The 26,339-nt window shown below is 43.1% G+C and overlaps 1 protein-coding gene across 1 annotated transcript; it reads right to left on the bottom strand.

Annotated features, from left to right (window-relative positions):
• Positions 1–10,199: 10,199 nt before the first annotated feature.
• Positions 10,200–25,186, bottom strand: LOC110538373 (zinc finger CCCH domain-containing protein 7B). The gene is made up of 23 exons (XM_021625147.2): positions 24,971–25,186; positions 24,646–24,713; positions 24,456–24,492; positions 23,977–24,174; positions 23,376–23,534; positions 22,873–22,953; positions 22,599–22,652; positions 22,100–22,142; positions 21,786–21,982; positions 21,279–21,693; positions 21,072–21,133; positions 20,769–20,877; positions 19,904–20,062; positions 19,523–19,731; positions 18,839–18,939; positions 18,544–18,725; positions 18,173–18,249; positions 17,889–18,046; positions 17,488–17,593; positions 17,168–17,276; positions 14,786–14,913; positions 14,395–14,564; positions 10,200–14,186 (listed from the first exon to the last, which is right to left on the bottom strand). The coding sequence occupies exons 2-23, from the start codon at positions 24,702–24,704 to the stop codon at positions 14,006–14,008; spliced, it is 2,994 nt and encodes a 997-aa protein (XP_021480822.2). The 5' UTR covers positions 24,705–24,713; positions 24,971–25,186; the 3' UTR covers positions 10,200–14,005.
• Between the last annotated feature and the right edge of the window lie 1,153 nt (positions 25,187–26,339).

Here is a 26,339-nt window from a genome sequence, read left to right as displayed (position 1 = left end):
AGAAGACATGTTTTCATTGTTGGAGATAAAAACACCAGGAAATCAGCTCCAATTGATTTTAATTTTGAACATCTGTTCCCCAGTATTCCCACTCATATAGACATGTGGTCGTATAATAATTTCCTGGATTTATTTGGCACTTTTTTACCAACTGAGGTACTCAAATCACTTTACATCAGCACCCACCTCAGTGATGCACTACGATTGTGCCATAACTCTCACCACACAATAACTATCAGATGGACAGGTGGGGAGTGATATATGCCAATTAGGAATGAGGAGGGTGATAAGGTGGCCATGATGGAATTTAGCCATGACACCGGGGTGAACGTCCCTACTCTTACAATGAGCGCCATTGTTAAGGCTTCTTGCGGTTAATTTGCAGTCTACTTTTTTTTTTTAACTGTTTATTATGGTCCACCCCCGACCACCCACTCAATAAAAAAATGGCCCGCGGCTGAATCTAGTTGAGGATCCCTGTCGACGTTGGATACTTACTTACGTTTTATATGACGATGCCTTGCATCCAGTTTCTCCTCTGCACGACATGATGACTGGATGCATTATACATTGATACATTTGTATCCACACTCGTGACCAAACAAAACACGTGTGTTCTTTTCTCTCCTTCACGTGCAGCGACAAGTTGTTGAGGGGCGTGGTTATGGCACGTGCAAAAGCAGCACTATACTGAACAGCTGGCGTGTCCCTATCATGTATTTACACCCAGCGCAACCGTTCTACCATTGGATTGGAAATGTGTTAATAACATGAGTCATATCCCCTCACCTTACACCACATCAATAAAATTGTTATATTGATAATGGTTTCCGATATGCTAATAGACTAGAATTCTCACATTTCTGCGCGCACACGCGCATTCAAATGGGGCTTCAACATCAGTCTGTTTTTTGTTGCAGGATGTTCAGACAGGAACATGATGTACTAAACCCATTCCACCATTGCTCTTTAAAAAAAAGTACAAACCAGTCATTCCAAGTAACAACAATACTTAATAGCCCATGTTGGACATACCTGGAACCAATTAAGGGCTTCATTAATTGGGTGAATTAAATCTGATTCGTTGAGTTCTAGTTTTAGTTCACCTATGTATTATCTATTTAGGTCAGTGTCATATTTTGTATGAAGACAGTTTGTACAGTGGATGTAGGTCTGATCTTCAGACAATATGAACCTTTATGGCAACACAACATATGATGCAATGCAATGTTATTCTAGCAGGTGCAACAGCTCAACTGTTCTCTCACTGTACACTATACATGACAGAGTGGTACAGTAACAGTACATCTGAACTTTTACAGAGTAAACAAAAGTCCAAGTGTGTACATGAGGGAGGAACTAGCCACAAATAGTTATCTAGGTTAAAATACAGGTGATATGAGCCCAGAAAATAGGTCAGTAGGCTACCTTGTATCTAGACTAGCACCTAAATGTATAGCAAAGTTATATAGACTCTGACAAGCTTCTACAAATGCCAATCTAATAGACTCTACAGACAGTACTTGAAGATGGCTATTATTTAGTCAGGTCACAACATTTAAGATCAATTTATACTGAACTAAAATATACATGCAACATGTACAGTGTTGGTCCCATGTTTCATGAGCTGAAATAAAAGATCCCAGAAATGTTCCATACGCACATAAAGCTTATTTCTAAAAAATGTTTTTCAGAAATTTGTTCACATCCATGTTAGTGAGCATTTCTCCTTTGTCAAGAAAATCAATTTACCTGACAGGTGTGGCATATCAAGAAGCTGATTAAATGGCATGATCCTTACACAGGTGCACCTTGTGCTGGGGACAATAAAAAGGCCACTCTAAAATGTGCAATTTTGTCACACAATGTCAGGGATGTCTCATGTTGAGGGAGCAAGCAATTGGCATTTTGTCTGCAGGAATATCCACCAGAGCAGTTCCCAGAGAATATGTTCATTTCTCTACCATAAACTGACTCCAATGTCATTTTAGAGAATTTAGCAGTACGTCAAACCGGCCTCACGACCGCACACCACATGTAACCCAGGACCTTCACATCCAGCTTCCTCCCCCTGAGGGATCGTCTGAGACCAGCCATCCGGACAGCTGATGAAACTGAGTTTGCACAACCGAAGAATTTCTGCACAAACTGTCAGAAACCGTCTCTGAGAAGCTCATCTGCATGCTCGTCGTCCTCACCAGGGTGTTGACCTGACTGCAGTTTGGTATCGTAAAAGTGGGCAAATGCTCATTTTCCATGGCCACTGGCATGATGGAGATGTGTGCTCTTCACGGATGAATCCCAGTTTCAACTGTACTGGGCAGATGGCAGACAGCGTGTATGGCGTCGTGTGGGTGACAAGTTTTCTGATGTCAACGTTGTGAACAGAGTGCCCAATGGTGGCGGTGGGGTTATGGTATGGGCAGACATAAGCTATCAGACAACGAACACAATTTTATTGATGGTAACTTGAATGCAGAGATACTGTGACGAAATCCTTAGGCCCATTGTCGTGCCATTCATCCGCCGCCATCATCTCATGGTTTTCTGATCCACGCCCCTACCTTTTTTAAAGGGGACCCAAAGATGCATATCTGTATTCCCAGTCATGTGAAATCCATAGATTAGGGCCCAATTTGCTGATTTCCTTAAATGAACTGTAACTCAGTATAATCTTTGAAATTGTCGCATGATACATTTATATTTTTGGCCATATGGTTAATGAGGGGCGTTTCAAAATGCAAATAGCCAAGGTCGTGCACAAGCACTGGTTCTCTTACTGGTGTGAGTGTGACAGTGGTAGGATTGTTTGTTGAATCACACTTTTTCTATGTGTACAAACAGTCTAAATTCCACTCGTAAGTAGTATTTTCGAATAGTTTCTTCGCAATATTGATAAATGAGGCCCCAGATGTGCAAAGCTCTTAGACATTCACAGCTGTAAATGCTGCCAGAGGTGATTCTAACATGTAATTACTTATGCGAGAGAGAGTTCTGCATTTCATTATCAATACATTTGAAAACATTTCTAAAAACATGTTTTCACTTTGTCCTCGTGTGGTATTGTGTGTAGATCAAATCAAAATCACATTTTATTTGGCACATACACATGGTTAACAGATGTTAATGCGAGTGTAGCGAAATGCTTGTGCTTCTAGTTCCGACAATGCAGTAATAACCAACGAGTAATCTAACCTAGCAATTTCACAACTACCGTATACACACAAGTGTAAAGGAAGATGGGTGAGACGTGTATTTCTTTAATCCATTTTGAATTCAGGCTGTAACGCTAAATGTAGAATAAGTCAAGGGGTATGAATACTTTCTGAAGGCACTTGTTTTCCAGTCTGCTAGCAAAACTGTCCTGTAGCTTAGAATTTGCTTCATCAGACCATTTCTGAACTGGTACTTGCTGTAAGATTTTCCCCCACTAGATATATGGAAAGAACAAGCTATTTGTAAACACAGATAACAAAATGATTACGAGAGGGTCACTGTGAATCACCAATGCCATGCCAAATTCATGTGGCATAAAACACTGATGTCTGGGGTGAGAGCTCTGATGTGTAGACTGTCTGTGGGTAGGTAAGCAAGTCTGATATGAACTCTATCATGGGAGCATGCAAATTAATTTCATTGTGAACACCATACACTGACAAAGAGTGAAACATTCTATTCTGGATGTTCTATTTTCTTTGATATTGAATAATGCATTGTTGAGGAAGAGCTTGCAAGTGAACATGTGCACGTGTCAAACTTATTTGATTTGAATGGCTATGGCCTGTGTCAATCACAATTCAGTAAAACATGCCAGACAGAAAAGCAAAGGCACTAGATTTGGGATCTAAATTAAAAACAGGGGTATGGTGAAGAGTGTGTGAACATACACTAGGACTACATCAAGTTGTGAGGATACCGCTCCGCATGAGGGAACACTGTGTGCATAAGTGCCCTACGGCCTACGCAATATTCTGTTTATACAAGGCCAGTTAGCAGAGGGGTTAGTTATGTACTATTAAGAGTAGGACTATGTAAAGGGAATCATGTGATTTACACTGACTAACTTGTCATCGGATCATCACTGCTAGTTAGCCGCGAGCCAGGCGAATCTCCCGGCTAGCAAAAGCAATTACTATAGCTACAATACCTCTTTCGCTAACTGGCCTAGACCCTTTGTCAACACGGAGCCCCGCCGTTCCACCACGACTGGTCTGCCGACGTAACTCCATCTGTTGTGCACTCAACCGGCCTTTTCCGGACGTCAGAGCAGACGCTTCTACTAGCCCTGGTCTGCTAACTTTGAACACAGAGTCTCCCGCTTGCTAGCGTAGTAACGACTACCCAGCGGCTCCCCTGTTTCATCTATTGTTGTTCACTGGACCCTATGATCACTTGACTACATAGCTGATGCCTGCTGGACTGTTCATTAATCACGGTACTCCATTTAGTTTATTTTTTGTTTATCTGTCGGCCCCAGGCTCGAACTCAGGCCCTGTGTGTAGTTAACTGACCCTCTCTGCCCATTCATCACCATTTTACCTGTTGTTGTCTTAGCTGATTAGCCGTTGTCTTACCAGTTGTTGTCTTAGCTAGCTCTCCCAATCAACACCTGTGATTGCTTTATGCCTCACTTTATGTCTCTCTCAAATGTCAATATGCCTTGAATACTGTTGTTTAGGATAGTTATCGTTTTAGTTCACTGTGGAGCCCCTAGTCCCACTCAACATGCCTCAGATACCTCCTTGTCCCACATCCCACACATGCGGCGACCTCACCCAACTAGTGCGTCCAGAGATGCGACCTCTCTAATCGTCACTCAATGCCTGGGTTTATCTCCACTGTACCCGCACCCTACCATACCCGTCTGTACATTATGCCCTGAATCTATCCTACCACGCCCAGAAATCTGCTCCTTTTATTCTCTGTCCAATAACGCACGAGACGACCAGTTTTGATTGCCTTTAGCCGTACCCTCAACCTACTCCTCCTCTGTTCCTCGGGTGATGTGAAGGTTAACCCAGGCTCTGCGTGTCCCCAGGCGCTCTCATTTGTTGACTTCTGTAACCGAAAAGGCATTGGTTTCATGCATGTTAACATCAGAAGCCTCCTCCCTAATTTTGTTTTACTCACTGCTTTAGCACACTCCGCCAACCCTGATGTCCTTGTCAGGTCTGAATCCTGGCTTAGGGAGGCCACCAAAAATTCTGAAATTTCCATCCCCATCTACAACATTTTCCGTCAAGCTAGAACTGCCAACAGGGGCGGAGTTGCAATCTACTGCAGAGATAGAACTTTGCAGGCTGTCATAATTTCCAGGTCTATGCCCAAACAGTTCAAGCTTCTACATTTAAAAATGAATCTCTTCAGAAACAAGTCTCTCACTGTTGCTGCCTGTTATAGACCCCCCCTCAGCTCCCAGCTGTGCTCTGGACACCATATGTGAATTGATTACCCCCCATCTATCTTCAGAGTTCATTCTGTTAGGTGACCTAAACTGGGTGACCTATGCTTGACACCTGGGCAGTCCCACAATCTAAGCTAGATGCCCTCAATCTCACACAAATTATCAAGGAACCCACCAGGTACAACCCTAAATCCATAAACATGGGCACCCTCATAGACATTACCCTGACCAACTTGCCCTCCAAATACACCTCTGCTGTTTTCAATTAGGATCTCAGCGATCACTGCCTCATTGCCTGCATCTGCTATGGGTCCACGGTCAAACGACCACCCCTCATCACTGTCAAACGCTCCCTAAAACACTTCTGCAAGCAGGCCTTTCTAATCGACCTGGCTCGGATATCCTGGAAGGATATTGACCTCATCCCGTCAGTCGAGGATGCCTGGTTATTCTTTAAAATAAATTTCCTCACCATCTTAAATAAGCATGCCCCTGTCAAAAAATGTAGAACTAAGAACAGATATAGCTCTTGGTTCACTCCAGACCTGACTGCCCTCGACCTGTAGCAGACTGCACTAGTATCGAATAGTCACCACGATATGCAACTTTTCAGGGAAGTCAGGAACAACAATACATGCAGTCAGTCAGGAAAGCAAAGGCTAGCTTTTTAAAACAGAAATCTGCATCCTGTAGCTCTAACTCCAAAAAGTTTTGGGACACTGTAAAGTCCATGGAGAATAAGAACACCTCCTCCCAGCTGCCCACTGCACCGAGGCTAGGTAACACTGTCACCACCGATAAATCCACGATAATCGAGAATTTCAATAAGCATTTCTCTATGGCTGGCCATGCTTCCCTGGCTACCCCAACCCCGGCCAACAGCTCCGCACCCCCGCAGCTACTTGCCCAAGCCTCCCCAGCTTCTCCTTCACCCAAATCCAGATAGCAGATGTTCTGAAAGAGCTGCAAAACCTGGACCCTGACAAATCAGCTGGGCTAGACAATCTGGACCCTCTCTTCTAAAATTATCCGCCGCCATTGTTGCAAACCCTATTACCAGCCTGTTCAACCACTCTTTCGTATCGCCCGAGATCCCTAAAGATGGGAAAGCCTCCGCGGTCATCCCCTTCTTCAAAGTGGGTGACACTCTAGACCCAAACTGTTACAGACAGATACATACTTCGCTGCCTTTCTAAAGTCTTCGAAAGCCAAGTTAATAAACAGATCACTGACCATTTCAAATCCCACAGTACTTTCTCCGCTGTGCAATCCTGTTTCCGATTTGGTCACGGGTGCCCCTCAGCCACGCTCAATGTACTAAACGATATCATAACCGCCATCAATAAAAGACAGTACTGTGCAGCCGTCTTCATCGACCTGGCCAAGGCTTGACTGTCAACCACCGTATTCTTATCGGCAGACTCAACAGCCTTGGTTTCTCAAATGACTGCCTAGCCTGGTTCACCAACTACTTCCCAGACAGAGTTCAGTGTGTCAAATTGGAGGGCCTGTTTTCCGGACCTCTGGCAGTCTCTATGGGGTTACCACAGGGTTAAATTCTGGGGCCAACTTTTCTCTGTATATTTCAACGATGTCGTTCTTGCTGCGGGTGATTCCCTGATCCACCTCTACGCAGACGACACCATTCTGTATACATCTGGCCATTCTTTGGACACTGTGTTAACAAACCTCCAAACGAGCTTCAATGCCATACAACACTCCTCCGACTGCACTTAAATGCTAGTAAAACTAAATGCATGCTTTTCAACCGTTCGCTGCCGCACCTGCCCGCCCGACGAGCATCACTACTCTGGTCGGTTCTGACTTAGAATATGTGGACAACTACAAATACCTAGGCGTCTGGCTAGACTGTAAACTCTCCTTCCAGACTCATATTAAGCATCTCCAATCCAAAATTAACTCTAGAATCGGCTTCCTATTTCGAAAGCCTCCTTCACTCACGCCGCCAAACATACCCTTGTAAAATTGACTATCCTACCGATCCTCAACTTTGGCGATGTCATTTCCAAAATAGCCTCCAACACTCTACTCAGCCAACTGGATGCAGTCTATCACAGTGCCATCCGTTTTGTCACCAAAGCCCCATATACCAGCCACCACTGCGACCTGTCTGCTCTAGTCGGCTGGTCCTTGCTACTTATTCATCGCCAGACCCACTGGCTCCAGGTCATCTATAAAGACTTTGATAGATAAAGCTCCGCCTTATCTCAGCTCACTGGTGAAGATAACACCCACCCATAGCACACGCTCCAGCAGGTATATCAGTCAGACTGCTCTATCAAATCATAGACTTAATTATAACATAATAACACACAGAAATAAGAGCCTTAGGTCATTAATATGGTCGAATCCGGAAACTATAATCTTGAAAACAAAACATTTACTGTTTCAGTGAAATACAGAACCGTTCAGTATTTTATCTAACGGGTGGCATCCATAAGTCTAAATATTCCTGTTACATTGCAATACCGTCAATGTTATGTCATCATTACGTAAAATTCTGGCAAATTAGTTTCCAACAAGCCAGGCGGCCCAAACTGTTGCAAATACCCTGACTCTGCGTGAAATGAACGCAAGAGATGACACAATTTCACCTGGTTAATATTGCCTGCTAACCTGGATTTATTTTAGCTAAATATGCAGGTTTAAAAATATATACTTCTGTGTATTGATTTTAAGAAAGGCATTGATGTTTATGGTTAGGTACAGTCGTGCAACGATTGTGCTTTTTTCGCAAATGCGCTTTTGTTAAATCATCCCCCGTTTGGCGAAGTTGGCTGTCTGTTAGGAAGAAATAGTCTTCACACAGTTTGCAATTAGCCAGGTGGCCCAAATTGCTGCATATACCCGGACTCTGTTGCAAGAGAAGTGACACCATTTTTCCTAGTTAAAAGAAATTCATGTTAGCAGGCAATATTAACTAAATATGCAGGTTTAAAAATATATACTTGTGTATTGATTTTAAGAAAGGCATGGATGTTTATGGTTAGGTACACGTTGGAGCAACGAGTCCTTTTTCGCGAATGCCACCGCATCGTTTATATGCAACGCAGGACACGCTAGATAAACTAGTAATATCAACCATGTGTAGTTAACTAGTGATTATGATTGATTGTTTTTTATAAGTTTAATGCTAGCTAGCAACTTGCTGTATTCGCGTAACAGGCAGGCTCCTCGTGAGTGCAATGTAATCAGGTGGTTAGAGCGTTGGACTAGTTAACTGTAAGGTTGCAAGATTGAATCCCCGAGCTGACAAGGTAAAAATCTGTTGTTCTGCCCCTGAACAAGGCAGTTAACCCACCGCTCCTAGGCCATCATTGTAAATAAGAATTTGTTCTTAACTGACTTGCCTAGTTAAATAAAAGATGTAAAAATGGTTTTTAAAAATCGGCGTCCAAACACACCGATTGTTATGAAAACTTGAAATCGGCCCCAATTTAATCGGCCATTCGGCCAAATTCGGCCAATTTGGTCGACCTCTAATATAGACTTGATTTTTTTCTTATTGTGTTATTGACTGTACGCTTGTTTATTCCATGTGTAACTCTGTTGTTTGTATCGCACTGCTTTGCTTTATCTTGGCCAGGTCACAGTTGTAAATGAGAACTTGTTCTCAACTAGCCTACCTGGTTGAATAAAGGTGAAATAAATAAACTGCTTTGTTAGGCTACACATTTGTGCCACCCTTAAGCACTGGTGCCAAAAATAACAGCATAATGCTGGAAGTGGAAGGGATGCTTACCATGCTTGCGACGCCTCAGTTGGCCAACATGTTTCTCATCCCAGTTGCTGTTATCAAATCAAATGTAATTGGTCACATACACGTGTTTTGCAAATGTTATTGCGGGTGTAGCGAAATGCCTGTACTTCTAGTTTCCGACAGTGCAGCATTTAACCATGGGCTGTCTTTTTTTTGGACCCCAAGGCAGTTCAGTCAAATGGACATAGTCAAATATTCCTAAACTTAAAAAAACAAGGAGTGGGCCTCCCAGGTGGCGCAGTGGTCTAGGGCACTGCATCGCTAGCTGTAAATAAGACAAGGTTGATAAACCCAGACAGCCAGTAACGACTAAGCAATTGAAGATGTTGCACATGCTGCAAAGTTTATATTTCAATGACATTGCATCAGTCCATTTAGTTAACAAAGAAGTTGCAGGACACTAATGAAATTTGACTGTTAAAACATTACTGTATGAATGTAGCTAACGTCACTGGCATGAAGTTACCCTCTATCGGGATAGATGTGTGTCACAACTGTGTTGAAAAGAATAGCAAGGGTATAACAAATTCACACTAATTTCTATTACCGTTGTTAATGGAAAACGAGAATGGAAACTCATCAGGGCTTTGACTTCAGAAACAAAACTTGAATTGAAGTGTCTGATTGAGTTCAGAGTCTGATTGAGTTCAGTAGCCACGCCTACTAGTATTATGAATATACAACATACTCTGTGAAAGACCAATGATACTAATCGTTCAATTTATCCCGTTTCGGTTTGCTGTATAGGCTGTCAATCATACCCATCAGCCAATTACAAGTTGGGAGCAGGTTTGTGTATTCGATCACAAAAGGTACGAAACCCCCCCATCTCACCACGCACTCACAAGCAATCGGGACACTAAACAGCACATCATGAACAAGATCTGAAGGTGGAAATCATTAACCCTCCTCTTGAACCTCATTGATTTGAACCACACTAACAAGAACACAAGATTTTTACACAATATACATAAAAAGTCATTTAATAAGATAACAGACCTTGGTCAGTAGTAGTGTTACTTATTGTAATTTATTAATTTTACACAACCATAACAAACTGTCAACTGTAAAAAAGGATCTGGCATCTATTCCCTCTCAAAAATAGTTTTATTTAGCATGTCAGATTTGGTCAATAGCTCACACAAAATAAAATTAATTATTGTTTTCTTAAGTCTAGTATACAACCCATTCTTACCAACCCATGACTTTGGAAATTAAATGCACAAACGCTGCGGTCTCTAACCATCTGTTCAATCAGTATGGCAGCTACAATAAAATAGTGCGTGGTCACGAGAGCAGTGTGAATACTGTTTAACAAGGGTGCACTTTTATAAAGGGGTCATTTTGATGGCTTTGAGAGGGGGTACTTCCGTTTCAAGAACTGTTTCCAGCCAGCAAGGATTAAATTGCCTGAAAAAAAGTAACATAGGTAGATAGATATTTGTGGTGCAATCAGTTCAATGACATAGATGGATGTGATAAAGGTCAATGTGATTCACTCTTGATTAGAATAATTTAATCCAGGACAAAACCTATGTAACAGTTTCCCAAACTTGGTCCTCGGGACCCCAAGGGGTGCACGTTTTGGTTTTTGCCCTAGCACTACACAGCTGATTCAAAAAATAAACGAATCATCCAACTTTGGTAATTTGAGTCAGCTGTGTAGTATCAGGGCAAAAACCAAAACGTTCAGAGTTTGGACAACACTGACCTATGGCAAATCAACAGGATCCAGCTCACTGACTTTGTATAGTAGGAAACATACCACTTCCCACTCTATAGATTATTTTAGAATGTTGTAAATCAAAATCGTTATAGCCATAATAATTGTCATCGAAATAGTATTTAGTAACAAACTAAACCTTCTATTTGGTTCATTCCGAGAGTATCCATTACCTCTCTATACTGGCTAAAGCTGGTATTCAACACACTTCCAGTGTGTTGCTTATAAACTAACACTAACATAATTACCAGTGATGTATACAGAACATTCAATATTATTTCAAGAGAACCCCCCCCCCCCCCCCCAAAAGTGAGCGTGTTACCCCCACCCTTACCCAGCCTGGTCTCAGACTAACATAGTAAATGTATATCCGGGACACTCAAATTAGTATGTTACGTTTGGTATGGTTACTTAAGACAAAAACTAAAGTAAGGTGGATGGGTGGGCATATAACATGAATGTCTAGCAACCCAAAGGTTGCTACTTTAAATCTCATCATAGACAATTTCAGCAACTTCTGAACAACTTACTACCTCCTAAACTCTAACCCCTAGCCTAGCTAACATTAGACGCCTAGCTAGAATTTGTAACATACCATACATTTTGCTAATTCGGAACATATTGTACGGGTGATGGAAATCCACAAATGAACACATACCATACAACTATGTCATATCATACTGAGGCGGCAGGTCGCCTAGTGGTTAGAGCGTTGGACTAGTAACCAAAAGGTTCAAGATCGAATCCCCTTGCCGACAAGGTAAAAATCTGTCGTTCTGCCCCTGAACAAGGCAGTTAACCCACTGTTCCTAGGCCGTCATTGAAAATAAGAATTTGTTATTAACTGACTTGCCTAGTTAAATAATACATGTAAATAAAAATATATATAAAAAAAAATAAAATCAGTGTCTCGATTGACATACAGAATAACAGAAAATGCTCAGACTACGTATGCTTCACTGCCTCTTTCCACTTCTAGGGTTACAGGCTAAATGCTCTCATCTGCACAACTCTGAATTATCTATTCTCCCTCTCCTTATTTAGAATGACAGTCTTAGTTTTTAGGCCATCACCCTTGCAAAACAGGAATGACACACCCAGAAGCATACTCTGAACCCAACAATACAAAGTATGATTTGGTAACAAAGAACGAAGGTATAAAAACCAATAAGATTATTTTTGCCAGGTTTAACTACCGTGTTATTACCTATTGTTTGCCAACATCGATATGTATTAATGTGCAGGACTAGATTTGCGGAGATACATTATTCCCATCTTCAAATTTACTGGGCAGATAATAATCTTGTCTTCAGCATACCATGAGTGAGTCTATAGCTAGATAGGAACTACTACTACTACAGGCACATTTGAGGAACCTCCAATCTCCCTTGTATTGGATATTAAATTATAGATCAACTATATACCCACAGGTAAGGCCTTAGTTAGCATCCTCAATCTATTTAGCCAGTAGTAGTGGTAGGCGTGGTAGAGTCCGACCGCTAATTGTAGAGGCCCTCCTCTTGACCGCAGAGACAAATTTTGTATTTTTTGTTTGTCATGAGGCGGAGAGAAAATGTTACTGTTTTAAAGCTAGTTTCCTGCAATTCCACACATTTTATCATCAGGCTGAGAGAAAATTAAGTTTAAGCAATTCTTTTTGGAAAGAGTGTGGCAGTCCCATTCCTTTCATAATTTTTGCTTTATTGAAGAGAGTACAATGTGAAAGACAGGGTGAGTCAAAGGATAGTGGGCAGGTTTCAAACCCACGCCAACTCTGGCATATACGTGTGTCGCTGACAGAAAATTTGCAGTTTTAAAGCAAATTCTGAAATTCTACCCATTTTGCCATGGCTTACGACATGTTCTTATGCTATTGGAGTGACTTCAAATCTAATTCCATGAAATGTTTTGAATTTTAGATTTTCCCTTTCTATGTTAGTTATTTTGGTGGTTGTTCTTAAATGATCTTATTTAAAATATATAGCCCCATTATGTCTTTTCTAGTTTAGTTTTTGTTTACACTGAAAACGTTTTACCAGCCCAAAAATGTTTCATCATATCTAAATGAATATAGGAGAAACACTGTCCTGTGAGTGCAATTAGCTCAATATTAGGAGTTGAGAAATAAAGTTCACATCATTAGAAATAAGGTATTATCCTCATATTGTATGTCTAATTTAAAAAAAAATGTAATCTTGTTGCTCACAATATTGAATAAAACATTGAAATAAAATGTGTTTTTATATATTTCCATGAACATCCTGCAGTACCCCTGTATTACTAAGATCACATTCTGTAATGTTTGTCTGTCTACAATGGCAGCAGCAAATTCTTTAAAGATGCAATATACAGAAATCACTGACAATTTCCTGGTTGCTAAAATTAAAATACTTTGCCTAATTTCAGTTTGTGACAAAACAAGCAAATGTAGAGAATCATTGTACCATCTTAATTGTGAAATATCTTTCCAATAACCAAAAATATAGTATTTTCAGCTGTTTGAAGCTGGTGTACAAAACAAAACTTAAGAACATTAAGCATAGAAATAGGGCACATTGAATGATCTGTTCTATGAGAATGACAGCTCTATAACTAACATTTCTATGTAAATTTGCTCAGGTCACCGAAGTTACACATTGCAGCTTTAAGTGACATAAGACACATTAACAAAGTGAAAGTGAATAACTTGTGCCTTCCAGCAAATCTGTTTTCATTTGATGGAAGAACATTTGTGAATGTTTGAGGGTTGTATAAAGAGTCCAATCAGAACGCAAGCTTAAATGATTTCTTAATATCCCTCAATAAGACATGCATAGAGTAAACAGACTAGTAATGGAGATATTTGATCGGTACGGTTTTGTTAAATGGCAGTGCTAAATTACTTTTTCCCCCACTCAAATTAGGCACCAAGATCTCATTTGTTAAGCCATTTTGAAAATATTGGACAAATAAGGCACTTGCAGTCCTAACCAGCTCAAACAGGTATAAACTGTATTAACTGTTAACTAATGAAGAAAATACCCCCCAGGGTTTTCAACAAAACAGACGACTGCTGTCTGTTTACAGGTACAAGTGTCTCACATAGGGGACAGGGGCTTCAGTCCTGCAGGAGAAAGTTGTACTTCCCAAAGTCAAACTCGTCTGGCATGATGAGCATGTCTTCACGGGCCTTGGCCAGCTTCCGCCGCAGGAATTCCCGCCTCTCCTGCCATTCCACCAGCTCCTCAGCACTGTGGGCGTAGTCACAGCTCACCCCCTCGAGACAGCCACTCTCCAGCCTGTCAATCACATTGATCTATATTATACATATGTCAATCATTGTGCACCGATAAAATTTGATAGGAACAAATAGGACAGGGGTTTGGTAAGTGAACCCTGCCATATCCCAGTTGTTTTCTGTGTGTATATACAGAGCATCTCTTGATGGGTAATGAGAAAGGAACTACAGTATTGAGACCCAGTACTGTGATTCTGGGAGAGTGTTACCTGGGACAAAGGGCGAGGCGGAGTCCGGGGAAGCGGTATGTCCAGGTGAGGCTCTCGTCCTCTCCCTCGCAGCTGAATACACGGTCCTTGTGTTTCTCTGAGGAGATGTGCTGCTGCCACTGGCGCTCACTGTTACTATGCCTCCCACACAGACGACAGTGGAAGCCGCTCTAGAATACACGCGCACAGTAGAACTGTCTTCATAGTGTTTATGAATGCGTAACGTACTGACAGACATACGCATACATTGCATGAAGATGCACGCACACACACTATCAAAATGTAGTCCTTCTTGATAATGGTAGATAGCTTTTACAAATGAGAAAGGTGAATGTATTGTTTGCGTTCTACATCCAACAAACAGGTTTTGTGAGTAAGTGTATTCACTCACCATTGGCTCGGCATAGTCGGTTGGCATGACAATTTGCTTCTCCTCTGTGTGTTGGGTGATCAGGGTGTCATCCGCCGGACGGTTTTGATTTGTAAGCCACATGTCGTACATCTGCTGCATATCCTTCACTTCAGGAACAGGTTCAAAGAGGAACTTAAGTAACAATACTAATCCATATACATTGATGTACGCTGACTTGGTGAGCAAGTGCATCGGAGATGTCGTACCCACTGTGACTATTAAAAGTTTTCCTTAATAGAAACCATGGACTGATGGCAGCAGTAGCACAAAACTGAAAGCGCGAAACACCGCTTTTAATCATGGCAAGGCGACTGGAAACATGACCGAATACAAACAGTGCAGCTATTCCCTCAGCAAGACAATCAAACAAGCAAAGCATCAGTATAGAGGCAAAATAGAGTCGCAATTAACGGCTCAGACACGAGACATATGTGGCAGGTTCTACAGTCAATCATGGATTACAAAAAGAAAACCAGCCCCGTCGTGAACATTGGCGTCTTGCTCCCAGACAAATTAAACAACTTTTTGCTCCCTTTGAGGACAATAAAGTGCCACTGACACGGCCCGCTACCAAAGCCTGTGGGCTCTGCTTTTCCGTGGCCAACGTGAGTAAGACATTTTAAACGTGTTAACCCTCGCAAGGCTGCCGGCCCAGGCGGCATCCCACAGAGCATGCGCAGACCAGGATGCTGGTGTGTTTACGGACATATTCTATCAATCCCTATCCCAGTCTGCTGTACCCACATGCTTCAAGATGGCCACCATTGTTCCCAAGAAAGCGAAGGTAACTGAACTAAATGACTATCGCCCCATTGCACTCACTTCTGTAATCACCCTACCTGATACCCTAGACCCACTCCAATTTGCTTACCACCCCAATAGGTCCACTGACGATGCAATCGCCATCACACTGCCCTATCCCATCTGGACAAGAGGAATACCAATGTAATAATGCTGTTCATTGACTACAGCTCAGCATTTAACACCATAGTGCCCTTCAAACTCGCCATTAAGCATGAGATCCTGGGTCTCGACCCCGCCCTGTTCAACTGGGTCCTGGACTTTGACGGGCCGCCCCCAGGTCGTGAAGGTAGAAAACAACATCTCCACCCCGCTGATCCTCAAAACTGTGCCCCACAAGGGTGCGTTCTCAGCCCTCCCCTGTTCATCCATGACTGCGTGGCCATGCACGCTTCCAACTCAATCATCAAGTTTGTGGACGACACTACAGTGGTAGGCTTGATTACCAACAACAATGAGACAGCCTACAGGGAGGAAGTGAGGGCCCTCGGAGTGTGGTGTCAGGAAAATAACCTCTCACTCAACGTCAACAAAACAACAGATGATTGTGGACTACAGGAAACAGCAGATGGAGCACCCCCCCCCCATCCACATCGACGGGACAGTAGTGGAGAAGGTGGAAAGTTAAGTTCCTCGGCGTACACATCACGGACAAACTGAAATGGTCCACCCACATATAGCGTAAGGACGAAAGCGCAACAGCGCCTCTTCAACCTCAGGAGGCTGAAGAAATTTGGCTTGTCACCTAAAACACTCAAACTTTTACAGATGCACAATCAAGAGCATCCTGTCGGACTGTATCACCACCTGGTACATAAACTGCTCCGCCCACAACCGCAAGTCTCTCCAGAGTGTAGTGAGGTCTGCACAATGCATCACCGGGGGAAAACTACCTGCCCTCCAGGACACCTACAGCACCCGATGTCACCGGAAGGCCAAAAAGATCATCAAGGACAACAACCACCCGAGCCACTGCCTGTTCACCCCGCTATCATCCAGAAGGCGAGGTCAGTACAGGTGCATCAAAGCTGGAACCGAGAGACTGAAAAACAGCTTCTATCTCAAGGCCATCAGACTGTTAAACAGACATTACAAACAGAGGCTGCTGCCAACATACAGACTCAAATCTCTGGCCACTTTAATAAATGGACTTAATAAAAGGTGTCACTTTAATAATGTTTATATCCTACATTACCCATCTCATATGTATATACTATACCATATACTGCATCTTGCCTATGCCACACAGCCATCGCTCATCCATACATTTATATGTACACATTCTTATTCATCCCTTTACATTTGTGTGTAAGGTAGTTGTGAATTTGTTAGATTACTTGTTAGATATTACTGCATTGTCGGAACTAGAAGCACAAGCATTTCACTACACTCGCATTAACATCTGCTAACCATGTGTATGTGACCAATACAATTTGATTTAATGTGTGCTGATGGGGATAATAGGCATCTGAACCAATCCCTCTCATAGATCAACGTAAACAAAAGCGATAATGTGGATCAAAAGGTTTAATGGATAACGAAAATATAGTGTAAACTTACAGCCATTGTTCTTCATATAAGTCCATACTTGCTTCTCCTCTTCACTGTGGGCAAAGGCACAGTTCCCAATGTAGTGGCACTTCTTCTGCTTCACCACATGAGCACATATCTGAGGGGGACACGTTATGCCGTTACACACAGACTGCGAGGATGTTTGTGGAAACAAGTTTGCACAGTGTCAATGATTAAGTATTAAATTCAACACAAACATAATAGTTCATTGTAAGTTAAATAGACACAATGATAATATGCTTGGTTGAGTCTATCAAAAATCATTTCTAGCAGATCGTGCATGAGGAGTAGCAGGGGGCAGCACACACGTCATACTGCTGGGGGTAGGTCTTGGCAAAAGGCAACGTCCGCACCATCACCCACTTCTTTCCCTCGAAGAACTTCACCAACAACACCCGACGCTCCTTTGTCCAACTACAGGGAGAGAGATGTAAGAGTTATGGTAGACTTTCCAGAAAGATACTATCCTAAATTACATAGGGCTTTGCTGTAAACGCTCCATACAACGTGGTTTGTGTCCCCGAGATGAACAGTCTCTATTGTTATTCAAAAAACCAAACACAGATATCTCAGACTACACATCTAATATACATTGGACATTTGATAGACAATAGTGAATAACAGTGGTCAGTCATATAGAATTGTTGCATACTACAGTGAAGCACTGGCCTCCATCTGGCTAGGGATGCTAGGTAGGGTGCAGCCTCACCTGTGCCTGGCCTTGGCTGCACAGTACTTAAGCGCTTTGTCCGGCTCGCTGACCAGCCCGTCCCTCCAGCACTGACCACAAACAAACTTCCTCTTCAGGTTCAAGCTATAGCCTCCTCCACCACTTGAGGATGAAGATGGTGGTGGCATGTACACCGGCTATAGTCAATGAGTCAAAAACAGAGAGGACAAAAACAGAGGCAAAAGGTAGAGAGAATCAGACAAACTACACAAGAGCCGTTGCCTCACCATATTATGAGATGTAGCATAGCAGGGATATTATACCTTGGGTTTGTGCGTGTTCTGCTCCTGTTTATGCCAGTGTCGCTTGGATTCCTGAACAATTTCTTCATGAGTGATGCCTATAGTACAGGAACATACACAGAAAAGTGATGCCTAGTCGAGCCTAGGCATCACTTTTTACAGACAGTATTTATGAACCGTGTTTATCAACTGTGACAAAATTGAATGGCAGTGTCTACTGACACCTACTGGACTTTGTTGAAATTTTCCTGACTTTTAGTATAGAAACTAACATTTACAAATAAAGATATTTTTAAATGTTTTCACATTTATTAGACAGGAATAAGTATGTCTCTCTGTGTCTGAGACCAAGTACAATGTTCATGAGTGTGTGTGCATCAATCTGACTGTACCAGAGTCTTGCTGCAGCCTCCAGCACTTGAGCTCTATGACAGAGTGGGCAAAGGAGCAGCTGTCCTCTCGCTGGCAGCCGTAGCGCCGGGCATGGCGGCACACGTCCAACTGGCACTGGGTATACAGCGGGCGGATCTTAGTGTAGTGCACGCTGCTGGACCTCACCGCATGCACCAGGCACCTGCAGGGCAGAGGGGGGGGAAGAGTGAGGGTTTGTGTGTGTGTGTGTGTGTGTGTGTGTGTGTGTGTGTGTGTGTGTGTGTGTGTGTGTGTGTGGGACCAAACACGACTCACTTGTTTTTGTCGAATGGGTGTCGGGCGCAGGGGTTGGAGCAGGTGGACGGCACCTCCTTACTGTGCTTACTGATGATCCTGGGCTTACTGTCATAGCACTCCTGAGGAGAGAGAAAGGGGGGAAGAGAACGAGGGGGAAAGTTGAGGTAAACAGAGACAAGAAGTAGGGGGGAGCATGAGTAAGGTTGTTTTAGAGGTCTGCGCAGGACAGATTTTTTCCATCCCATTTTTATTGCACCTCATCTCACGGTGGTTGAGCGCCTCCACTTCTTTCCATTATCAGCATGTATTTATACACACTGTGGTAAGCTACAGTCTAATCATATTTAAGTTAACGGCCACGTGATTCTCCGCCCATGTAGGCAGCCTACTCTATTTCAATGAGACCACACATACTCGGCACACTTGAACTCTCACTCCCAACTAGGAGAGGAGAGGTAGGCTACTGAAGTTGAAGCAGAGCGTGAATAATGCAAAACATGTGCTTTTAAGCATACAAAGCAGAAAGACAACCTTTTCCAAATAATCTGCGGGACAAGAAAAAATATTTTCATCCCAAAGTCGTCTGTCTGACTGCACGCTCCCTGTCAGGACTCGCAGCCCTCTACCATGTTTCACTGGTCAAGCTTGGACATATGGAGGCGGGTCTGTGTAAGGGCACAAGTGTGTGTGTGTGTCCCCTACCTCACAGAGGTACATGAACATGCCATTGTGGAGCTGCAGAAGGCATTTGATGCTGAGTGTGGGCCTGTCATTGTTGGGGCTCTGTGAGTCAAACAGCAGCTCTCTGTTCAGGGCTCCCTTCCTCTCCAGGGTCCACACATCTACTTCCTCCTGGCAGTAGGCAAACGTACAGCCCGCCCTGTACTTACACTTCTGAGTCTCCAGCACCTCTGCACAGAGGGAAGGAACTTAGATTACTACATTTACAAACAGACCAACGCTAACCTTTAGGACCTTTTTCCCACAGATTAAAACTGGGTTATTCGTCCTATGACACACACACACATTCTCTTCATCTAAACAGAGCCTCTTTCCCACACCAGTAACTGTTATTTTCCGTACCCTTGCAGAGCATAAACGCCCCAGTAAAATTGTGTGTGGGGCGGGGTCGCACCCTGTTCCAGACAGGGTGCTCTGCAGCCCTGATCCTACACAGAAGAATGTCCCGCTTACAACGGTGGGCCAATTCTGCCTGGTGCTGGTAGTCCAGGACCCCTGGACCTGAGAGACAGAGAAAGGGAGGGAGGAGCGAGTGATATTTGGGTAAAGGGGTAAATAGAGGGAGAGAGACAGAGAGAGAAAGGGGAGTTAAGGGGGGACATAGAATGATAACAATAGAGAAGTGAACCTCAGTGCTATGATGGCCTTGAAACTGTCAGTCTTATTAGTTAGAAGTAGGGCACCTCCCGAGTGACGCAGCGGTCTAAGGCACTGCATCGCAGTGCTAGAGGCTTCACTACAGACCTGGGTTCGATCCCAGGCTGTGTTGCAGTCGGCCGCAACCGGGAGACCCATGAGGCGGCGCATAATTGTCCCAGCATTGTCTGGGTTAGGAGAGGGTTTGGCCAGCCAGGATGTCCTTGTCCCATTGCGCTCTAGCGACTAGTGGCGGGCCGGGCGCAAGCACGCTGACTTCGGTCGCCAGCTGTACAGCGTTTCCTCCGACACATTGGTGCGGCTGGATTCCGGGTTAAGCGAACAGTGTGTCAAAAAGCAGGGTCGTGTTTGGGAGGACGCGTTTGGGAGGACGCATGGCTCTCGACCTTCACCTCTCGAGTCCGTACGGGAGTTGCATCGATGGGACAAGACTAACTACCAATTGGGGAGAAAAAGTAGACTACAAAAAAACAAAACTAAAAAAGTAGTAAGTACTAAACTGGGGGAAGGACACTGTCTGAGAGCAAGTTATTCAGGACCACTACTGTACCGATCCAGCTGTAGCACGTGGCACAGGCCTGCATGAAGTCATGGGTGGCTGCTAGGGGGTTCTTGATAAGCTGAGAGAGCTTGGAGGAGACCTGGCCATTCTTTACCACCTACATCACCATGGTAATAGAAATTCATTTAAGTTAATATGTCAAGGCAAAACTAGCATGACACTGTAAAAGGTGAACTCCATCTACAAAGTTGTATGTGACCTAAATGTTGCATAATAAATGTTTTAATTTAAATGTACACAATGTACAGGAGGGAGTCCAGCAAATCCTGCTGACAGAAATAAATGGCTTACTGTGCGTTTGGACTTCTTGGGCGAACATGTTGCAGAGAGAACATTGTGGGAGATTCTTGCACCTTAAGATAGCGTGAGAACAAAAAACAATAAATTATAACATCTACATTAGATTCACAACTTTCTTGTGTTAAACATTAAAAGAAAAATGAACCATGTAGACATTGCTATAAGTTAACAAGACTTTACCGCCCTCAATCGACTCACCAGGCAGGTTGAACTTAGAGAGGGAGTCCAGCCCCCCTCCCCCCACCGGTTTGGCTGCTATTGCATCCCCAAGTGGGTAGAAACTGTCCAGGGCATCTAAGGCATCAAGTGAATAGAGTGCTGTTGTGGGAGCCGGGGCATCCCCACCACCAAGGTCTGAAAGGGTGTCCAGGTTGTTTAAAGTATCTAGAGAGTCTAGTGCATCAAGGCCATCTAAAGAGTTCAGCACACCTAGGGCATCCTCCCCACCCATGCCTGGGAAGGTGTCCAGAGAGTTGAGCTGGCTGATGGCTGAGTTGAAGAAGGCTGGGGGGAGCCGGGGCGAGGGTGCGGGCAGGCCTGAGGGAAACGGGAGCTGGATGGGGACACAAGCTGAGCTGGGGAGGATGATGGGAAAGGCACGTTGAGGGGGAATCTGAATGAGAACGAGAGGGAGAATGAGAAGTTGCATTGACAGATTCAGGGAAGCTATATCTGAATATTACGTCAACCAGTAGACAAACTCACACAGTCCAGCAGGCTGTCTAGATCATCTCCCATCAGCTCACTGTCACCCAGGTGCTCTGACTCAGGCACAGAGAAGGGCAACCCCCGAGGGCCTTGGACAGGGCTACCCAGAAGGTTGGAGTAGACCAGAGGACCAGAGGGAGAGGATTCATCACTAACTGGGATAGTGGCAGATAGAGGCTTGCAGGAGAAAACAACTGAAAGACAGGGTGAGGGAACAGGTGAGTTTAATTTTCTAGAAGAAATCTTCTTTGATAGTCCTTACATTACAATGTGATAGGTAATTCAACATTTCTGGTCAGGAGAATTACTACCTGATGAAATGTCACTTAAGGAATCCAGACCACTGCCATACATCTTGAGGTGAAAAGAGAAAGACAACAGCTGTTTAAGTGACAATAAATCAACAGGTAAACCAAAGTACATTCCAAATCTCAACCAGTTTAAGTGGCAAGTTTTTGGGCAGCCCGACTAAATTCACATAGATCTATAACCACATATCTATCATTCTACTTGAAAGCAAGTCTAAAAAGCGATAGATATTTTCTATGTGCTCTATTTCTATGCTTCCTATTCTTATGTTTTGTTTTTGCGTCTTTTACTTTCGGTTTTGTACACCAGCTTCAAACAGCTGAAAAAAATATTTCTGGTTATGGAAAATATATTTCAGAGCGGTGTAGATGGTACAATGATTCTCTAAACAATACTAGCTTATAATTACGCAAACTGTTATTTTTAGCAACCAGGAAATGGCAGAGCGATTTCTGCATAGTGCAACCTTAAAAGTGTAATGGTGAAAGTTGTTGTACTTGCCTCTCCTGCAAAAGGAACTGTGTTCCCATTACTTTGCTCAGATGTGGCCGACTCCTGCAAAGGAAACAAATACTAACTCCATAAAGACGCAACCTAAAGAAAATGTCAAATTTAATGACTTCAATTGTTATGAATCCAAATTGAGATTTAATCCAGGGCAGATTTGGTCAGAGAATGGCAGATTGAGAACAATTGAATCCAAGCCACTTATCATGGAAGGTAAGTTGCCATGCTGTTTAAATCTAGACCTTCTGCTTTGGAAACGGATTCTCACCTGTGTGCTAACGTAGGCCTTGCGTATCTTCAGGCCCAGTTTGTTAGCTAGCTCCTGTGCCAACTCATACACATGTTTGTCCTATGAAGAGTACAATACTTTTTTTTAAAAATTATTATTGACATTTAAATAAGCTTTTTATTAAATTAATTTCACAAACACTTATTCTGAGCTACATGATACTTCAAAAGTACGGTGTGAGGTCTCCCCCCTCGTCACATCTTCTCACATTCTTTTGAAAAACATCAAAAGGTATTCGAAGGAAAGAAAGAAATGTGGAAACAAATCCACTTGTATGAAATTAAAATCTCCTTCTCCACTAGCAGATCATCATGAGGAATCCCAAATGACATATGTCAAGTGGTAAAAAGAAACGTTGCTAGTTGTGCTAGACTTTTTATAGATAAAAACAATATTCTACTTAACCTTTTAAAGGTGTGCATGCTTTTCTAGTCCAATAAAACAGCCTCTGATGTGAAGGGGTAATTCATAATGTTACTCACGTTAGGCGTAGTGAGCAGGCAGCCCGTGCTGCAGTTGTAGGCCTCTCTGAAGCGGCCCAGCTCCCGCAGGCATAGAGCCTTCCTGTAGAGTGCCCTGCAACTGTCTTTGCACAGCGCCAGCGCACTGTCACAGTCCTGCACACCCTGCTCATACTCCCCCTGAGAGAGATGGAGAGAAAGAGATGACAGGTAACGTGTGGGTTCTGCCACAGAGTGAAAGACTAAGGCCAATCAGTGGTTAATACAGGCTAATGAGAATGGGGTAATGATAGCTGATACAGGCTCTGTAACTTCAAGGGGATGTTGAGGAAGTGTGGCATGATGGCAAAAGTTCAATGAGGCTGAAACATGTTGCACATGATGCAATGAAACAATGTGATGCAACAACACAAAATACTGAAATAGAGAAAGTGCCTTGGGTATTCACCGTTGGTTCAATATTTGCCCACTACAGCACATTTGCTTACAACACAATTGCTATTAAATATTCGATTTAAGAGATGACTTCATACCTTTTGTATACAGAATCGTGAACCTCATTCAATCATCCATATTGTGGATCAAAGATGCATAATCCTGGTGACACACCACTCTGACTCACCATGCTGTGGTAGGCTGCTGCCCTGTTGAAATACAGACTCTCCAGCAGGGCTGAGGGAATTTCTAGAGACTCAGCCTGGGCATAGTGGGCCACGTTAACACCCTCACTGAAGTCCTTTATGGCCTGCTGCCACTCACCCTCCCTGAACATTGCATTTCCCTCATCCAGCAGGTCACACACCAACTGGGTCAGAAACCCCTGGAGGGACATACAGGGAAGAGGAGAGGAATATGGCATGGGAGTGAGATAAAGACAGTACACAGGAAAAGCCATAAAGGACATGGATGTGTCTAATCAGTATTATGGCTGTTTTTGGTACTTTTTTCCCATGGACCAAATGTGAAATGGAGAAAATCGCTGCAAAGGGCAAGCTGCATGACTGTGAGCACACAACATGTTCTTGGAACAGTATAGGGAGTGTAGACATGCCTAGACTAAGGTCAAGAGAAAAGACAGTCATCGCATTCATTAATCCCTACCTTATAGCCTTCAGGCTTTGGATAAGGCAAAGAAGACCTAAGACACAGAGGAAAAGATAACCTATCAATACAAGTGAACTAGTGCCGTATGGTCGTTTGTGGGTATAGGATGAATAACATGTAAGAGAGCAACTGGCTACAATTTAGTTGAAAACTTGTGGGAATTGCAGGTGAAATGTTTATTTCTCACTGTATGAATCCCAGGGCGTTCTGAATGCCCTCCTGGCGCTTTTGACGGTCCATGTCCATCTCTGCACACTGTAAAAAGAGAAAGGCCCATATCAACATAATTTTGACGTCTACAATCGAATTAACGTTACCTAGCCAGTATAAATAAACTAGGTTCAAGAGCTCGTGCGAAGTATACAGCAACGAAAAAACAATACTTGGTCAGTTTAGCCAAACATTTGTTTTGTTTAGCTAACGTTAGCTAGATAAATAGTTAACCATGCCTCAAGTTTTCATGCTAGCTAGCTAACGTTAGCTGGGCACTATTCGAGGAAGTTACGACCCACCTGGTGATAAAACACATAAATCGACGTTTACTGCTATGGACAGAGGAAAATCTCAGCACAAAGAATTTAGAGCTGTACAGCTACCAGCCATCCAGTGCAAGGGTATTTTTGCATGGACAGTTTACATGTGAGTTTCACTTCCAATTCCTCAGCTGAACAGTGAACTCCCTCCCTCCCTAGTTTATTTTTGAGTTGCTTGGCTGCCACAAGGTCCTAGTGAGATTATTTCAAGGGTAGGGTGAGGTGTGCTGTGCTGTGAATAAAATGTTTCATGTTTAGACATGTCATAATGAAGTAATCAATTATACGCGAAATAGAAAAATGTGCATTTGTATTTTATTTGAGAAATTAATCTAGCTAGGATAGCTTTCACTTTTTGTATTTTATTATCTTTGTAGTTCTGGCGCAAAGGCCAGCAGATGGGGATATTGAGTAGTATCATCTCATTTTACCTCTTGAAGCAAGACATTTTTATTATTTCTAGGTCAACACCAACAAAGATCTTATCACATACACATGGTTAGCAGATGTTAATGCAAGTGTAGGGAAATGCTTGTGCTTCTAGTTCTGACAGTGCAGTAATATCTAACAAGTAATCTTACAAATTCACAACGACTACCTTACACACAAATGTAAAGGGATGAATAATAATATGTACATATAAATATGTGGATGACCGATGGACCTTGCGGGATAGGCGAGATGCAGTAGATGGTATAGAATACAGTATATACATATGAGATGAGTAATGTATGATATGTTGACATTATTAAAAGTGCCGTTATTTAATTTATTAAATCCATATATTAAAGTGGCCAGAGATGATTTTTTTAACCTTTATTTTACTAGGCAAGTCAGTTAAGAACAAATTCTTCTTTTCAATGACGGCCTAGGAACAGTGGGTTAACTGCATGTTCAGGGGCAGAACGACAGTTCAGGTTTCGAACTTGCAACCTATCTAGTCCAACGCTCTAACCACTAGGCTACCCTGCCGCCCCTGAGTTTGTATGTTAGCAGCAGCCACTCTGTTAGTGATGGCTGTTTAACAGTCTGATGGCCTTGAGATAGAAGCTGTTTTTCAGTCTCTTGGTCCCAGCTTTTGATACCTCGCCTTCTGGATGATATCGGGGTGAACAGGCAGTGGCTCGGGTGGTTGTTGTCCTTGATGATCTTTTTGGCCTTCCTGTGACATCGGGTGCTGTAGGTGTCCTGGAGGGCAGGTAGTTTGCCCCCGGTGAGGCGTTGTGCAGACCGCACTACACTCTGGAGAGCCGTGCGGTTGTGGGTGGAGCAGTTGCCGTACCAGGTGGTGATACAGCCCGACAGGATGCTCTTGATTGTGCATCTGTAAAATAGTGTTTTAGGTGAC

The sequence above is a fragment of the Oncorhynchus mykiss genome, chromosome 12 (genome assembly GCF_013265735.2).
Source record: "Oncorhynchus mykiss isolate Arlee chromosome 12, USDA_OmykA_1.1, whole genome shotgun sequence".
Classification (NCBI taxonomy): domain Eukaryota; kingdom Metazoa; phylum Chordata; class Actinopteri; order Salmoniformes; family Salmonidae; genus Oncorhynchus; species Oncorhynchus mykiss.
The sequence above is the reverse complement of the archived record's forward strand: the minus strand, read 5'-3'. Positions and strand labels throughout refer to the sequence as shown.

Excerpts from the sequence above, each read along its gene's own strand:
- LOC110538373 (XM_021625147.2), bottom strand. The coding sequence starts at position 24,704 with ATGGACATGGACCGTCAAAAGCGCCAGGAGGGCATTCAGAACGCCCTG. Across the intron at positions 20,063-20,768 it reads CACGTGCTACAGCTGGATCG|GTCCAGGGGTCCTGGACTAC; the intron begins GTACAGTAGTGG and ends TCTGTCTCTCAG. Across the intron at positions 17,594-17,888 it reads GCAGCCAAGGCCAGGCACAG|TTGGACAAAGGAGCGTCGGG; the intron begins GTGAGGCTGCAC and ends CTCTCCCTGTAG.